This window comes from Rhipicephalus sanguineus, chromosome 3, assembly GCF_013339695.2.
Source record: "Rhipicephalus sanguineus isolate Rsan-2018 chromosome 3, BIME_Rsan_1.4, whole genome shotgun sequence".
Taxonomy (NCBI): Eukaryota; Metazoa; Arthropoda; class Arachnida; order Ixodida; family Ixodidae; genus Rhipicephalus; species Rhipicephalus sanguineus.
The window spans coordinates 162,315,306-162,333,350 of record NC_051178.1 but is presented as its reverse complement, the minus strand read 5'-3'; the positions used below and the strand labels follow the sequence as shown (position 1 = coordinate 162,333,350).

The 18,045-nt window shown below is 45.3% G+C and overlaps 1 protein-coding gene across 1 annotated transcript in view; it reads right to left on the bottom strand.

The window, feature by feature from the left end:
- LOC125756124 (uncharacterized) overlaps positions 1–18,045 on the bottom strand; it is a 145,690-nt gene that overhangs the window by 38,850 nt on the left and 88,795 nt on the right. The window contains exons 35-37 of the mRNA XM_049414206.1: positions 11,323–11,514; positions 8,429–8,551; positions 6,152–6,326 (exon numbers count right to left, since the gene is read on the bottom strand). Of these exons, the coding sequence (XP_049270163.1) occupies positions 6,152–6,326; positions 8,429–8,551; positions 11,323–11,514 (490 nt within the window). The remainder of the gene's footprint in view (positions 1–6,151; positions 6,327–8,428; positions 8,552–11,322; positions 11,515–18,045) is intronic.

The window sequence follows — 18,045 nt, the reverse complement described above, 5'->3', positions numbered from 1 at the left end:
TCTGCTCAGCTCCGCATTAGAAGAAAAACTGTGGGCCGTCCAGCAAGCCGAGGAAGCCGCCCCCGCGAAGGGATCGCGTCGACGCTTAGGCCGGGGCTGCGGCCCACCCCGAATCAACTTCGCTGGACTTTATAAGTTCTTTCATCATCATCATGATTATCATCACAACATCGACATCTGTCTGCCTATTTCCAAAAATCTACTCCTCACCTACCCTAATGCTTCCTCTCTATACGAGTTCACACTTTAATCCACCTTGAGCCACTCTGACTCACTTCAACTAACATTGCTATAGTACCCCGTGCTGCATCGCGCCTTGAACAACCTCAATCCAGCTTTTATATACTATTCTACACGTTAATGCACACCTCAAACCACCTTAATCCATCCTCTTTGAGCTTATTTTTGCGACGACAAATTATTCTTGGCGCGTTCTTCCATTCACGTGTTCTTATCTCCTGCGGCGTCTCATGATCTATATACATGAGTGCTTCGAGCAAAAAACAGGAACATTTTAAACGGTGCTTCGTTTGAAGAAACTTATCGATTCGTCAATTGATACTACAGTTCGATAGGAACTTGAGATGACGTAAGGAGAAAAAGAAGAAAAGGGGATTCAGCGTCTTGGCTTTTAGAAAACACGTTGCAATCGAACACCACGTAATGCATTTCTCCTTTGTACCGTAAACATAATTAAGTGACGAACGAATAGCAAGTTTTTTGAACATAAAACACAAAGGTTACATGTCGAATTGCACGAAATCTAGCTTTCTCGACGCTGAATGAGTCTCCTTACCTTTCGTTGCCGACAGTGTTTTTGTGAATTGTAATCACGAATGACATTGCGAAATATTGAGTACGTGGTAACTTTTTTCCCCAGAATAATGAGACTGTTGTTGCTTCACTAAACACTTTATTTGAAGTTCTGCCGTGGACTGTATTTATTTATTTATTTAGAGAATACTGCGGACAAAAAGTCCAAGCAGGGTGAGCAATATACATATGATACACACTAAATAACAGACTGAAACAAGGTTGCAAAGCGTTTTTTACACAATTTCTTTGGGTATAGGACAGACGGTTACCACTTAACAAAAGGAAAAATTGAACAACTTGGTCATAATACAATTCTAAGGAAGTCGTGAAAGAATAGTATTTACACAAATGGTCAAGGGCGTCGGGGAAAAGCTTCGGTTAGTATATTCCAATCAGCCATTGTTTTGGAAAAAAGGAGTATCGAAAAGTGCCAGTGCTTGCGAAGATTGGCGTTAGGGAATGAGGATAGTGGTGCCGAGTGGGTCTGCTTAACAAGGGGGATACGTATGCTGCGGTGTCTAAGGATAGCCTGTGGTTTACTGTGCCTAAAAGGAACTGCAGTTGACTTTTTTTCTTCGAATTTGTAACACTTCTATACCATTTGCCGTTAGGAATGCAGTGGGGGAGTCGGTTGGCATAAATGTACTATAAATAAATCGTACTGCTTTTTTTAATTCCTTCTAGGTTTTGAACGTTAATTTTTGGGTGGGAATCCCAAACTATGGAGGCGTACTCAAGTTGGGGCCTTATTAAGGAAAAGTAGGAGAGGAGTTTAACTCTAGGCGGGGCAGTCTTGAGCTTGTGGCGGAGAAGACATAATTTACGGAAAGCGGCAGAACTGATGTTCTTAATGTGCAAATTCCAGGATAAGTTTCCTGTTAACGTTAGACCTAAGTATTTATAGGAGGCTACTTTAAGTAGAGGTGCTTCAGCTAAATTATATATGCAGTCTAATGGGACTTTTTTGCGCGTTATGGGGAGATACACACATTTATTTGCATTAGGGAGCATGCCCCATTGTTTACACCATTTTGACACATTGCCTAAGTTAGTATGAAGCTCACATTGGTCAGTAATGCAGGTTACTTCTCTAAACAAAACAGAATCGTCAGCAAATAGACGAATTTGTACCGGGGCGCTAATTACATTGACAATGTCATTAATGTACACCAAGGACAGTAGGGGGCCCAGTACACTACCCTGCGGAACGCGCGAAGTCACCGGAAGGCAGCCGGATTGTTTTTCTCCACCTGAGCGTATTGGTTGCGATTGTGTAGATAAGCTGAGATTCAGGAGACAAATAATTCTGGTATGCCAAATAGCCGAAGCTTTATAATTAGTTTATCGTGTGGAAATGTGTCGAATGCTTTACTTTAGTCTAAGAATATTACATCAATTTGGCCGTTAGCATCAAAATAAGCTGCAAGGTGTGGACGATAGTAACCAATTATGTTGTAGTGGAAAATCCTTTTCGAAACCCATGTTGACGATTTGTTAAAACTGAGTGTTCTAAGAATTCATTTAATTTGTGAGCTATTATGTGTTCGATAAGCTTACAGCATGATGATGTTAAGGAGATCGGTCTATAATTTGGTAGTACTAGACGGTCACCTTTCTTAAAAATAGGAACAGTTCGTGCCGACTTTCAGTCCTCTGACAATTCCGCTGACAACAAAGAGACACGAAAAATGACGACTATGTGTTTCGCAACAGACTCTGCAAAGCGATGCGAAAATATGTTGGGGATATTGTGTTGCCCGCAAGAAGTTTTAGTCTTCGAGTTCAACAAAATAGCAACGATACCAGAATAAGAAATGAAGTTTAATTTGCAGCATGGTCCGCATTTATGGTAGAAGAGGAAGCACTAGGAATGGAAAATACACTATGAAAATACTCATTGAAGTGTTGAGCAATGGCAGCCTGATCAGATACCATTGAACCATTGACAAAAACCTGTGATATGGGTGTCTTTTTTTCACTAATATAGTTCCAGAACTTCTTTGGATCATTCGTTATCAGGTTTGCGACTGACGTATTGAAGTAGTATTCCTTCGAGGTGTGCACGGTATGTACAAGCTTATCTAGAGCGTCAGCTATAAATTTGGGGTCAGCATGCTTTTTCTTTTATCTTCAACTTTACGCTTGTGATGAATGATGCTTCTCGTCATCCAGGGCGTACGTTTATGCACCCTTTTACGTTTAGACGGTATAAATGTTTCGGTGCAGTAGAAGCATATGCGTTTAAATTGGTCCCACAATCTGCAAACATCGGTAGCAGCAAAATCTGTCAGACAGGTTTCTAGGTGCTTGATAATGCAAGCATCATTGGCACGTGTATAGTCTTTGACACAATGAAAGGACGAGTCGACATTTTCCGAAAGTGGTACCAGAGGGATAGAAACTGACACAAGGTAGTGATCAGGCAGCCCTTGATCAATTACTACGGTGTGTGTACTGAAATCACGAGGAATAAATACCAAATCTAAAATACACTTAGCAGTGCCCCGATAATGCGTTGGTTCATGAACCAATTCTACCAAATTATGTGCGAGCATGATGTCAAACACTGCATTTGTATAACTGATATTGGCTGTCAAGGTTTCAAAACGTTCCCAATCTACTCCGGGCAGATTGAAATCGCCATCAAAGAACTTTGTTGCCATGGTATTTAGACATGTGTACCTTTAATTTTAATAGGTATTCAAGAGTTGAGACCGGCAGTCTGTATAATGCGCATAAGATGAATGAGGGGCCCCACAAGGTTGCTTTCACAGATACATCCAAGTTCCGGTACATCCTCCAACAAGACAGCATCAAATTTGTATTGGATCAGGACTTGGGTACTATATTGCTTTCATTTCAGACACAAGCATGAAGCAACAGCTGTTTTGAGACTAGTCTTCCGACTTAATGGATTTGATGCAGTATCCTTGAGGTTGGCGAGAGTGGAGGCGCAGTACTTTTCTTCCGTTTTGCTTCTTTGCTTATCCACAGTGGCATCGTTGTTGATGGGTGCGACATTGGAAAGTGTATGTTTACACCGCATGCAACTCTGGGACATGCTTATCTCCAGCACCGTGCCGACACTGTTGCAGGAACACATTTAACAGACTCTGCTTGTTGTTGAGCTGGTTGGTTCATTACCTGAGAAAAATTGGTATGACGCAGCGAGCACGGGGACGAAGTGGAGACACGAATCGACAGACACGGGCGCCATCTTTCAATTGTTTATTAACAGAAACCACGCCAATTTATCTAGGATGCCGAACAAGGTTATCTTATTACAGAAATAGAAACATGGACGAACTAACAATTCATCATGAGCTACTGAAACAAGAGTCGAGACATGCGCCGCAAACTGAACTGACCTGAGCTGTAAAATCATGCCAGAACAGATGAATACGTGTCCATTACACTGTCAATCCGAGAAAAAAAGGGGCAGCGCACAACCTAAACTTGATTCGTCTACAGGCTATCTTAAAAAAATGAGATTCGTCCCTTCGTCATAGGAATCGGTTTAACACAAAGTAGAACGTGTCCTTGTAGAAGTAGTTGAATGTTTACTGTATATTGATATAAGACAATCGCTTAATATCTATTGGTGTTTGGCAGCTATAGCACCGTTTAACGTGGATGCACCCAAGTTGACGCTCGGTGCCACATCATCCCGACGACTAACGCCCATGATCAACGACTAGACAAACCTTTGTGGTAGCTGTAGTAGTTAACGGTGGGACCGTAATCATAGAAAGCGGTGTGACAGCCAGAAGGGCGTCGACTAAGGTCGCCATTCCGCGGCATGTCAAACAGTAAACAGAGCGCCACGGCCGAAACTAGAAGGAAACGTAACGCGCGTCGTGTCTCTCCCCTAGCCTGGCCGCGATTTTTCTCGGGACGAGCGTAAGCGGGAAACGTGGTGTTACAGGCTTGGGCTAAGGTCGCCACCTCGTGGTGTGTTAAGGCATTGACAAAATTGCAGTTCTGCTATTGGAAACGTACCGAATGAGACGGACGCGTTGCAGGAGCTAATAGCGAAGGTCACGGTCATGATGCGTTACTTCACTTTACTGCTCCCAGACGGCGACACCACCCCATTACAATATAAAACTCTGAGCGCAAATAAACGACGCAGGACTAAGAAATTTATTTGTGCTACAAGTCTTATATCATAATGTGATACCAACTAGCCGACCTAGCTGTACTGACACCATGCCACCGACCAAGATAAGTGCGAGAGCAAAGTGTGAGATGTAAAAGGCGTGTTTGTAACGCCTCCAGAGTGGGGAGTGGTGGCGCAGTAGATAGCATGCCCGGCATCTGTTGTCGCGGACCGAGAGGTCGTGGGTTCGACTCCCGTTGATGGAAATTTTTTACAAGAAAGTGTTTTATGCCATGGTCCACCAAGACTTTCATTTTGAAGCAAGATTTTATTTCCGTCACGGATATACGTCAGCAAAATGAATGCCATCAGGTGGCAAAGAAAAATCTATAGAAAAAAATTCCGTTGACTGGAGCCAAACCCATGACCTCTCGGTCTGCGATGATGGCTGGCGGGCGTTTAGACCACTGAGTTACCGCCAAACATATTAGGGAGGCTGCATGAATGCGCATTTTTAAATGCGAAGCATTTCTTAGCGAACTTCTGCGAGTTTGAGCGTATCTATCTATCTATCTATCTATCTATCTATCTATCTATCTATCTATCTATCTATCTATCTATCTATCTATCTATCTATCTATCTATCTATCTATCTATCTATCTATCTATCTATCTATCTATCTATCTATCTATCTATCTATCTAGCCGCCTACGACTTTGTGCTCTCCTGGCCGTTTCGTTAATCGGATGTATACCAAAATTGGTATGGAATAACATGACCGTATTACAAATATAAATCACAGGTCATAACATGAAAATCATGACATGCATGTCATCAACAGCATGATTTACATTGCACGGCCTTGGGGCTCTTGCGGCCATTCCGTTAATTTCATATATACCAAAACTGGTATGCCGTGACAAGAGTTCACGGCGAACCTAATGACAGGTCCTAACGTGCAAATCATGACATGCATGTCATGTGCGGCATGATTTACATGACATGATCTCGGGGCACTCGCGGCCGTTTAAATGAATGGATATATACGAAAACTGGTATGATGAGACATTTCGACATTGCCTCCGTTGTTGCCTGCAGCGAAAGAAGTGTTGCGCTGCCTAGCACACGGGTGATGGTCTAATTCCCGGCACGGAGAAAGAAAAAAGTTAAGAGGGAATACTACGCAATGGGATAGAAAGAAATGTATTGTATGTAATGTTGCCACCTGACTCAACCTAGCGCTCTTTCTTGCTCAACATTTCTCAAAATAACGGTGTTCCTTAGCCTCGGTATGGCGTCATTGATCGTTTGTAGCAGGATGTTGCGCGTTCCGCATACTCCACGGAAATCGTCCATGTCACAGCTAAGGACCATTATGCCTGCGTAGCCTTCCCTCCGGACAAACTCGACCTGGAATAAAAATGCGTAAATGAAACAAACAAAAAAATTCGGCAGCTGTTACACTTTTGTAGTTGTAACACAAGAAAGCCTGGCTGCACTCATGTAAGACAAATGAGCTACAACGAGCAATTACACGTGTTTTGCATTAAATTGACCTCTTGAACGCCTCATGCGAGCACTTTTGTATTTGTATGTCTTCTTCAAAGTTGTGCAGAGTTAAGCGAATATCCACTACGCGCTTAATTGTAAGGTAATACGCGCACAAACGCAGCTGCGCAATTTGTTCATGCTGTGTGTGATGATGATGATGATGATGATGATGATGATGATGATGATGATGATGTAAAATAACGGGCGTGAGTGATGGCTGAGTTTGTTGTAATGGGTGTGAAGTTTTGCACCCTCGCTCGTTGCACATCATTTCACATGGTGTGACGCCTGCTGCAATTCTACGCTTCTCCCACGTAATGTTACGTGTGTTAAAGGGACCGACAACTGAATTTCCTCGACCCATTTTTTTTACGGCGTGACAGAAGGCTCACTTTTCGCAGTGTTTATAGCTGCAGCAGTTAATCCCAAAAGCACGTAGTTATTTTACAAGCAGTATTTTTCGATGTGAAAGGCTCTAACCACGGACGAGCCTCACTCCAGCAACTCTGAGAATAGCGATGCCGCCGGCCCTTCTAGAGATTTGTGAAAGCTATCGTTGTTATGCTTTGGCAGGAGTTCCTGTAACTATGCTTAACCACGTTTATTTAGAGCTTTTAAACTATTTTTGAAAATAGCAAGCTGTTACAATGAGATGATGTGGCATTATACACCTTCCCTCTATCTATACCGCTTTGTGTGCGCATGCGTCCAAGGTTGCCTGCGAATGTGTCATGGGTGGCCTGTCCCGGCGTCGTTACTCTCTCGATGCACGAGCCAAGCGAAGTAATCGAAAACGTCGCTACGCATATGCGGGGCCGCGCCGAGTAGCAGCGCGCGTCATTTCCGAGACGAAGTGTAGGTAGCAACACTATGTCTCTCTAAAATCTTAGCGACCTGGAGACTGCGTGCACGGTTGCATGAGCACGCTGAAAGTTGCTCAAGACGCGCTGACGAGCATGGGATCATTACGTCACGCGAAGGCAGCGCCACTTTGATGCATACTACTAACGCAGGCCTATATGCACATTTTTATGGAGTAATACTTTTTAATATAAAGAAACGAACAATATTTCAATACTAAGAAACAAATCGTCGACCGCGCACAGCAATCAACGGTCACGTGGCCGGGTTCATCGGATCATTCATGTTTTTGCCGCCAGAGGCGCCACAGGTCATTTTCTGCGAGTTTCAATTAAGAAATAAAAATATAAATTCATCTCTCACGAAAAAAACAGGGTTGGTTTGAGTCAATGCGACGGACAATCTTTCCATCAGTGGAGTCATCTCATTTCAAGTTCTGGGCAGTTGTCGGTCCCTTTAAGGTCACTCCCCGCCCGACATGACACCTGTATGCGGTCCTTTTACAGAGAAAGCCTGACTGCACCGCAGAATGCCTTAGTTCGATCCCGGCTCGAAACCTCATTTTTCAATGTCACGCTTGAGAGGTAACATCAGTGTCTGTATCGCATTTTTTATTCGATTCCATATTTCAAGGTCATTTGTCTTGACTATTTGATTTCTATCCGAGTCTTAGATCTTAATAATTCGAACGCTCCTGCAGTAGTCAAATTATTTCGGCGTGTCAAACTTGGTTTTCGTCCGCTGCGGCTATAGACGTTGATGCAGCTGGTAACGCTTGGCTGAAAGCAAAAACTACCGCATAGGCTGCCACTCGCTGACTGCTTCGCAAGAAAACGATTCCCAGAATGCGTGGGATCCGCCAATTTTTTTATTAAAACATGGTTTGTTTCGCAAGACTCAAACCCAAGATTATTCTTAACGCCGCAACATTACGACTTAAGCTCTGCTTAAGCGCCTGCATCCCTTGCACAAGCTAAACCACGAACGAAATGACGTCTGTTACACGCAGCAGCTGATACACATATGACGCGTACACGACCACAGCCCACTCGCGCCCAACAGTAAACACCGCATTAGTTAAATTGTGCATTTTACGTTACCTTCTTGGAGATGCTCTCCGCGTCTTCATAGCCCACCCAGTCCCGGCCATTAGATGCGTACGGGCACATTCCTTCTGAGTCGAAGCTGCGATTCCACGAGCCAAACTTGATGTTCTTGCAAACCTAAAGTGGAGGCCGGTGATTAGGCCGGTGTGTCACCCGACACGGATAAGCACGTTCTCCAGGACTGTTACCACCGTTTTGCTCAGGCTATCTTGGCCATCAAGAAAAATAAGCCAGTGTTTCATAGCTACGTTGTATGCAGCTTTTCGCTGGCGCCTCCTTTAGAAGAAGCAGTCGAACATGAAACGTCAAATATGATGTGAACTAAAATTTACCTCTATAACATTTTAGAATCAGTGACACACCCTGATCGTTCAAGACCCGAGCTGCCTGGTGACTACAAAGACAAAACAAGTATTTCAGCTTAAAGTCAAGGTTTTGTCTTTTCTCCTTTTTCTACCGCCGTAAGACTTCTCCTCCTTGTTTTTCCCCCGTGTTCTTTCATTCACTTCCCATCGCATAACCAAATCATCTTTCCAGTGCACCCTGCCTCCTACCGAGCACATCTTAGTGCTGTTTGTCAATCGCGTACGTGCGCACCACTGTATCGAGGTTCAATAATTTTTCTATGCGCACAGTCAGAAACTGCAATAGCCTACCTTCTACCATTGTACTCTCTACATCACTGTATTTCCTGTTTCAACTGTATGAAGAAGACGGCCTTTCAGAACATGCCATCTGGCCTGACCCGCCATTCTTTTCTTTGTGTTCACTCTTGAGGTATCCTATCATCTTTATTGGTACAATTGAGATATTTTAAGTGAAAAACTACCACAATCGCCGCCACGATCGCTGCACTCGTCTCACTATGTGAGAGCTTCGACGAGTAGCGTAGGCAGCGCGCGATCGCCTTTTTCAAGCCCTCACGACGCCCGACACGCTCTCAAGCTTGCAGCTAACTGCCCATCCTGCCGATCAGCAGCCTCTTCTGCCTACGATCAAGGACTTGATCCGCGAAGAGGTAGTGCGTCAGCTACCGTTGCTGCCGCTCACACACGAGCCTGCGAAGGCTTTGGTTCCGGACCTTCAACACGCCATTCGGACCCATGTTGCTGAGGCCCTCCCACCGATTCTCCAACCACCCGTCTCTGCGCCGCTTACCTACGCCGCCGTCGCTGCTCACCGCATCACCCTATGCCATATTCTCGACCCGCCATGCCGCCCCATCCCTTGCCGACGATTGTGAACGCTGCATCTCATACCTTCGCGAGACCTTCGGCTCCGTTTTACCGCCGGCCAGACGCGTGCAGAACGCCGGACAATAGGCCCATCTGCTTCGCCTGTGGTGACGCTGGACACTATATCACCCTACACGCCTGACTCATCTGAATACACTGCAATTTTTGATGTTGCCAGATACGCCGAAGATTGCAGACAATTGGCCCGTTCGCTGACAAGCGAGGACCAAGGCCGCCAGAAGCTAAGACACGACACCGACCGACCTCTCCCTACTTTCACGACAGGTGCCTCGGTTTGGCTTTGGATTCGATCTAACACTCCTGGCCTTTCATCGAAATTAGTGGCCCGATATCACGGACCCTACCGCATTATCCCTCGTACGTCTCCAGTCAATTATGAGGTTGAGCCTTTGACGCCGTCCCACGACTTACGTCGTCGTGATAGAGAAATCGTCCACGTGAGTCGCCTCATGCCCTATTGTGACCCCATTATACTGACAACGCCTTATGTCGCCAGGATTACAGCGCTATTCACCGGGGGCAAATGTAGTGAATAATACGAGACGACGACGAAGCAGCCAAGAAAGCAAGCCACGACGTTAGTGGTAGCCACGCGATCCGAGCTTGCGTTTGCTTGGATTTTGACCCCTTGATATAAACGCTGCGGCCAGTATAAGCGCTTCGGCCAAGCAATAGGCCAATAGCAGCAGTCTGCTCTAATTATGAGGCAGAGTCGACGCCTGCGGCTTCGATGAGAGTGAGGACAGGGTGCTTTAGAAAGTGGCAACTTCGCGGTCCGCTTGCAAACTACCCTTGCCGCGCACGACTGAGCTGAGCTGTTCATAGCACTGTTTGATATTCGTAGAGCGTGTTTCTTCACCAAGCCCTACGAGTGGTTCACGATGTCACAAGGGGAACTGAAAACATGTTAAAACAGCACGCCACTAGACGCAGCGACGCTTTGCGAGGCATGCGACCCTTGGCGAGACTCGGCGATCGCGAGCGAGCATTTGGAAGACCTGGTGAGTCATATCGTGAGACCTTGGGTACGTGACTCCAAACATGGCGTCGTATTACAATTGTTTCTCAGGGTTTTAATCTTGGAAGCCTTGGAGTATACAGTGTAATATCTTGCTCATTTCAGAAGCTTATGACATCCACAATAGCGGCGAGGCATGTGTAAGCCTCTCCTCGATTTCCCTCCTAACGAAGCAGATGGAATTCATGTTCCCTTGATCGCCTTACAGCCTCTGCGCAGGCGGAGTCTTCAATTTTCTGTAGTTTCATTGCGATAGCGGTGAAGTGTATTGATGATGACTGAAGGAATAAAACACATTTGTTTTTTAGTCAGCGCCGTGGTCTCGTGTCCTTTGTTGTCCCGTCTTTATAGCGCTGTTTTTTACGTGTAATGTATCGCTGCGTCACCTGAATGACATCCGAGCTATATATTTATAGCTTACACTGAGCCAGCACCGCCACCTTTAATTTAATTTATTTCATTTATTGTTTGAGGTCATTACAACACTGGCGCGACGTACTTATACATTAACTTCTCGCGGTCGATGGACATAATGAAAATCTTGTAAAATATATGCAGGGCAAGCTATCCAACATGATTTCTCCATAGGGCAAGTGTAATTCTCGGAACGTCACCTCGAAGTAGGCATGTATGTTGTCGCTCATGAGGAAGGCACCCCTTTCCGGCTTGTTGATGAAGTCGATAGGCGCGTGCAGGCCGGCTTCCTTTGGGTTGGCCAGCTTGTAAACGCGCCCATAGAAGGCCACGCCCAGCACCAGCTTCCGTTTCGAAGCTCCGCGATCCAGCAGTGCCTGAAGGCCCGTTTCCTGCGTGAAAGCATAGAGGACATAACGAAAAAATTAAGTCGGCTTCGCACTAGTGGTGCCAAGCCTGAAGGAAGAGCGGAGCTGGACGGCCTTCCTTGTTTCCAATTTATTTTTCTTTCTTTCTTCTTCTGCTTCTTTTTCTTTGCTTTCTTTCTCTCTGTTTTTTGTCGTTTTTTGTACCTGTTTCTCTCTATTTCTTCCTTTCTCTCTCTATACATTTCTTTCTCTCTCTCTTTCTATCTTTATTTCTCTTTCTTCCTTTTTTCTCTCTCTCTCTCTTTATCGCTTCCGTTTTGTTTCTATCTCTTTCTCTCTCATTTCTGTCTTGCTCTCTGTTTTTCATATCTATTTTTTTGTCTGTCTCTTTCCAGCTCTTTCTCTCTCTTTCTTTGTCTGTGTTTCTATCTTTTTGACGTCATCCCCTTCATTTCTCTATATTTTTCGCTTTTTCTTTCTTTCTATCGCTTTCTTCCTCTCTCTATATTTTTCTCTTTGTGTTATTCCTGCCTTTAATTTCCTCTCTTTCTCTCTATCTCTACTCATTCTCTCGCCCATCCGAGATATTGCATGCCGCGGCGAATCTTGTTGTTAGTTTGTTTGTTTGTCCTTCATCACCATGGAACATACCCACTCTGGGGGATTGGCCAAGAATCGTAGCTTAAAATTGAGAAGTTAAGCTGCACAATGTTTCACCATAAAAAGATTAATAAAAAGGAAATATTAGGTAATATATCAAATAAATACTGCAATTACATTAATATATGCGATTTTACTAGTAGAAGAGAATGTCGTATTAATTTGATCGGAAAATGTTTGAATAAATTTGTATATTTTGGTAAATTTTTATTTACGAATAGTTGACGTCAAGATTAAAACTGTGTACCTTTAGCAGCTTAGATGAAATTACACACCCCATTGAGAGCATCCCTGTGGCAATATCCCATACCGGAGGCACCGAAGCTTAGCACAATTTCTGCAGTTATGTTTAAGCCTATCTTTGAAAGCGGATTAATGAGAAGTCTTTTTCTAATAATTGAATATCTGGGACATGACAAAAAAATGATGTGGAATATTTTCTATTTCTTCGCAGAATTGACAGAGGGGCGATATCGTCAGAGCAGCCCTGTGTAAATATATGTGTTTAATTGGGGGACACGGCATCGAAATCTGGTGATCGTTATTTATGATTGCCGAGATTGACTCCATTGGGACTTCCATGTGAGTTTTAGGTGCTGATATTCCGTGCACATTGCTATTGAATCCATCCTATCTGTGCGAATTGCTAGTTTTCGATATTTGGTTGCTGCTATATATTCTACAACTGGAAGTACATTAATTATTGGGTCATCCAGCGATGCTCGCGCTAAGGAATCTGCCATTTCATTTAAATTTAACGCACAGTGACCAGGAACCCACAATAATTTTAGGTACTCAACCTGAGGTGGAACTAACAAGCGTAACGTCTCTAGGGCTCGTGAGTTACATGAAGCTGTAAGATCTGTGCATACAGAAAGAGAATCTGTTAGTATGAGTGCACTGTGCTCTTCCGATGGGAGTTTTCGCAGCGCCATGATAATAGCCATGAGCTCAGCTTCATAGACAGGAGTGAAATCTGGTAACCTCAAGGCGAATGACCATCCAAGCAACTGAGAGACAATTCCTACGCCTGCCCTTTCATCGTTCACGGAAGCATCTGTGGCTATTATGCTATCTGTCTGTGCACGTACAATGTAATCGTGTAACCTGTTCTTTAGGAATTTGCGAGATTGAAATTTAGAATTTAGTGGAAAAATCTCATCATATTCTATAGTAATGTTCCGATTTGTGCCATCAATTAAAATGATCTCTCTAATGTTCACATTTATAGCTTCCAGTTTCTTTTGTACAAAAATTATCCGGGGAGTGTGAGACCGTGGCCAATGAGCGAGAAAGAAGGAGTCTGGATCACTGATAAAGACATATGCAGATCTCACTGGTGAGCTCTAAAATTTGAGAAATGCGTGTACCGTTAGGAAACGACACATCAGTGTTGGCAGGCGCGCTTCCTGATAAATAACATTATTAGCTGTAAATCTAGGAAGCCGCAGACACAAGCGCAGTGCTTCTCTTTCTAAGAGAACCCGAGGCTTAGTTTTATAAGCAGGACCGCCCGAGAATAGTATACATCCAAATTCTAATATTGGGTGCACATACATGTTGCATAACATTATTATGGTGTCCCTACGCACGCCATATTTTCGATTACACATTCTGCGCAATAGCCCTAAAGCCCGTTGTGCCTTGGCTGCTATGTACTGTATACGTGGACTCCAGTTAAGCTTTTCATTATAGATTATGCCCAAATATTTGAGTCTACTTGTCGAATGGATTCCTGTCTGTACGCTATAGAGGCTGAAATTGAAGCTGCTAGTGGTGCAAGTAAGAGTGCTAGTTCGCGTAAGCAAGATGCTTGTGCACTCTTGCTTACATTTAATGACATTGAAATCGACTGAAGCCATATTTCCAGCATATTCATGTATATTTGTACTTTTTGATGTAATACGTAAATGTCGCTGTCAGCCGCAAAAAATGCAATGTCATCTGCATAAATATAGACATATACATCCTGACAAATTGGTATGGAGCTCATTATTGTATTAAATAATAGAGGAGATAGAACTGCTCCTTGGGGAACTCCGCGATTCTGTTTAAATTTAGATGAGGAGCAGCCATCCTTGACACAATAAAATTCTCTTGATTTTAAAAATTTTGCTATCCCCGCAATCGTACATTGTGGAAAATTTAAACTCTGTAGAAAATTCAACTTGTTCCAAGAGCGAAGGAGAAGACCAATAACAGGAAGAGAGCGCAGGCCGGCCGCTCCGCTTCTCATCTCCTCTCCTCCTCCTTTCCTTCCCCCTCTCCAATTTGCCGAGCAGAGTTTTTTTTAACGCTCGCATGTGCTGTACTCGGGAGTGGGGCTCGCCGAATTCCTGTGGCGCATACCCACCCGAGGTTTTTTGTCCACGACGTACTCAATTATTGGCCAATCCCCCTGAGTGGGTGTGAGCCACAATTAATAGGTGAACAACAAGAGGAACGACGGGCGGTCGTTCGTTCGGCTTAAATAGCTCCGCTGTTAAAAACTGAAGCACAAAGAGAGAGAGATGCAAGGAATGACAGGAAGAAGCTGACCGGACGCACGTCCGATGCGTTACTCTGCCATGGGAGAAAGGGTTAGGGTATGAACAATGAGAAAGAAGGGAATAGAGACTGTACTAGCAGTCGCACCATGACTGCAGGCAGTGATAGAGACCTACAGACTAGACTTTGATCTGGGCGAGTTGGTTCATAGCAATAGGAAGGCACAGCGAGACTGAGACAAGGAACGGAGAACACACACCACACACGAGCGCTCGTGTGTGGTGTGTGTTATTCGTCCCTTGTCTCAGCCGCGCTGTGCCTTCTTATTGCTGATGACTAGGAAACTCTGAGTGTGCTTTCTGATTCATGCAGTGACGGGCACGGCCAAGGTTAAAGAATCTTGGATGCTGAAAGTGGTCTTACAGGGAAAGCTGTTATGAACTCACGACAACAGCTGATTTTGGTGGCGTAGTTGTCTGCCGCCGCCGCCGGTGTCTGTCGCCTATATCTCGTACAATAAAGAAAGTCCCAGTTTCGCCTTAAGGGCGAAGCAATTAATGCGATAGCAAGAAGTTGGAATGTCAGAGGCAGAACGGCAAACAGCTAAACTCGCTGCGCGCTGCTTAAGCACAAATGACGCTGGAAAAGAAAACACAAAGGCGAATGTGAACTAACAGCTGTCACAGCTCGACAGCTGTAGCGCGCTTCTCAAACGCAAAGAAGGACGCACGAAAAGAACGCATAGCTATACACAAGACCAGCGCGAACTGTCACAGTTGTTGCTCCAACTAGCTCCTACTTTGGCTCTTCTAGCTAGCAGCTCACTCCTTTCACAAACACGGTCGCTGCAGCAGGCAAAGTGACGTTCGTGTGGTGTAAAGCTTCAACGCAAACTTTGCGGTGAAAGCATGAGACGTACAAAACTTCCCCTCAAGAGACAAGCGCGCGAGCACGGTCGACCATGCCCTGCTTGTGAAAGTAGAAGTCAGAGGCGCAGATCCCAACTCCGGCGAAATACTAGAGAGTTTTGGAATCGGGGAGCCAAGAAACTTGCGAAGCGCCAGGGCGCATGCGCAGAACGCAAGTCACTCTTGGACTCTTGCCCTCGCGTTATCCCAAGACCCTGCTGCGCCTTCATTTGGGTGGCGAACAACACCGGAGAGCGCGCGACCTCAAGAGAAGAAAATAAAGACGCTGCTTGGCAGTGGCACGTGAAGCCACGGCTCGCGTCCCTTGCGGGCGTCAATTCTGGTTTCTTCAAAGGGCCCCTCACCAGGTTTGACAATTTTGAGCTAACGAGCGCAATGCATACACTGGGCGTTCACGATCATGTCTGCCAAAATTTGCAACGCTACGCGCCGCGGAAATGGGTCAAATTTCAAGGTGATCGCTGCTTGCCCTTTCTCTCGCGGGCGCGCGCCCAGAGAATGAGGGGATGACGTACATGAGAAAATGGCCCTACGTAGATGGTAGTGCTCTGACGTCGCTCCTCTACGTAGGCGGCTGTGCTCTGACGTCGCCAACAGTAGCTCGTGACACTGCGATAATTATTTGACACGACATGTGTAGTTTGTGTTTTTGTTGCTTGAATAGATTAATAAAACTTTTTTTCGTGAATTGCAGCGAGATGCGGGGCTAATGTGCATCCATTTCCCATGCGTTCGTGTCCCCGCGGTTAGCGCATCGAGCTGATCGAGCAGACGCCAGCCCTGGAAACGAAAGTAGCGTTTTGGCGCGTTCGAGCACTCATTAGGCTCATTTATTCTACCGCGTCCAAGTAAACGTTAATGCGGCACTGGCTCATGATACCGCTACTCTCGTGCCCGTACAAATGTCGCAACTTTCATGCCAGTCCCGCAGAAACAGTTAGTACACCACAGAGAACGCCGACACAACGCCCACGGCCGCTACATAAAAAAAAAAAAGGTAGCGGCCGTGCAACGCCGCTCGCGTGCTCGGGCTGGCTCGGGCACGTGACGCGCACGTGACCATGCATGCGCATGACGTGTTCATGCGTATGTGTCAAGTGAAGAGGGCAGGGAAGCGATTTGGCTTGCTAAGGCTACACGGGGCGAGTGGCAAGGGTTTGAAACTCGCCTCCTTGCATCATGGTTTCGCGCCGCTACAAATTATTGTTTTTCTCAGCTCGTAATGAACCGATTTGAAAAATTCTTGTGTCATACTGCTCTTCATTCGGCACACAACAACTTCCAGCGTCTAACTAAAATTTGCTATGTGGCCTGGTGAGGGGCCCTTTCAATAAAACTTCATTTGGGTCTAGTTGGTACATATTCCTGAGGCTAAAATTACAGCGTAAACGCACTTCTTTGTCCTTCTTAGTTCCTCCTTACTTCTTTGTTCCTGCACCCATCCGAATATGATTTCATGTCTTCGCATATCTGATGCACTGTCATACTTGTTACACGTTTTCGTATTGTTGTGTGCGCATGTGCGATAAGGTTGCCTTAGGCTTATATATGCATTGGTGTATGAAAGAATGAAGCAGTTGTTAGTCAGTGCTTGCGTCGTACGTTACTTTTCTTCGCGATTGTCTTGTGCGTTTGCGCTGTAATTTTAACATCAGGATTCTGGTCACGGTGTCAGATATATACTGTGATTCTGGTTCAGCTGTCTCGTTTTTTTTTCCTCCTGTGGCATAAGCCTATCAAAGCCCAATCGTTCCCACTACCTCACGCCACCACGAGCCACGGGACACTCTTCATTTTTGCTGGCCGACTGGCCACGAGTGGGCGGCGCAGCAATCCCGAAATGAAAAACTAGCGTGGGTCGCAAGCGATACGACCCAAACGCAGCGTGGGCAGTGATGCAGCATGGGAAGAGTTCAAGCAGCGATGTCACTGATCCCGTTAATGGGGATGGCAGTCGACGGGCGGATTCCAAGGGCGGACGTATCAGCCCCCCTAAACGCACCACGAAAGCGCGGACAATTTAGAGTTGGTCCTTTTAGTGCGCTAGCGAACGCCGGTTGTGGTCCAAAGACCGAGTCAAAGCCGAGAGTCGTAACACAAACGAAATATATTCTCAGTTAAGGCAATTCAAACATCTCAAACACACGCACACTCGGCTGGTACCAGTTACAATTTCACAATCTAACACAAATGATGTTAACACAACGGGAACTAAGCGAACATATCACGCGCTACAAATGCAATCTCATGCATTACAACTATTCAAGAACAGTTAAAATCCTGAATATTCAACGGCGTATCCAGTCCACGATTCTTAGACGGTACTTGAATGCTTCTCTTCTAGGAAACACTCACGCCAACTCCAGCGCTGTCTGTCGTTGCTCCTTCCGTTGTCGTAACTTGTCGCTGTCACACGGCGTCGTCATCCGATTCTTCCAGATCGACGATCGACTGACCGCACAACATCATAAACACGTCT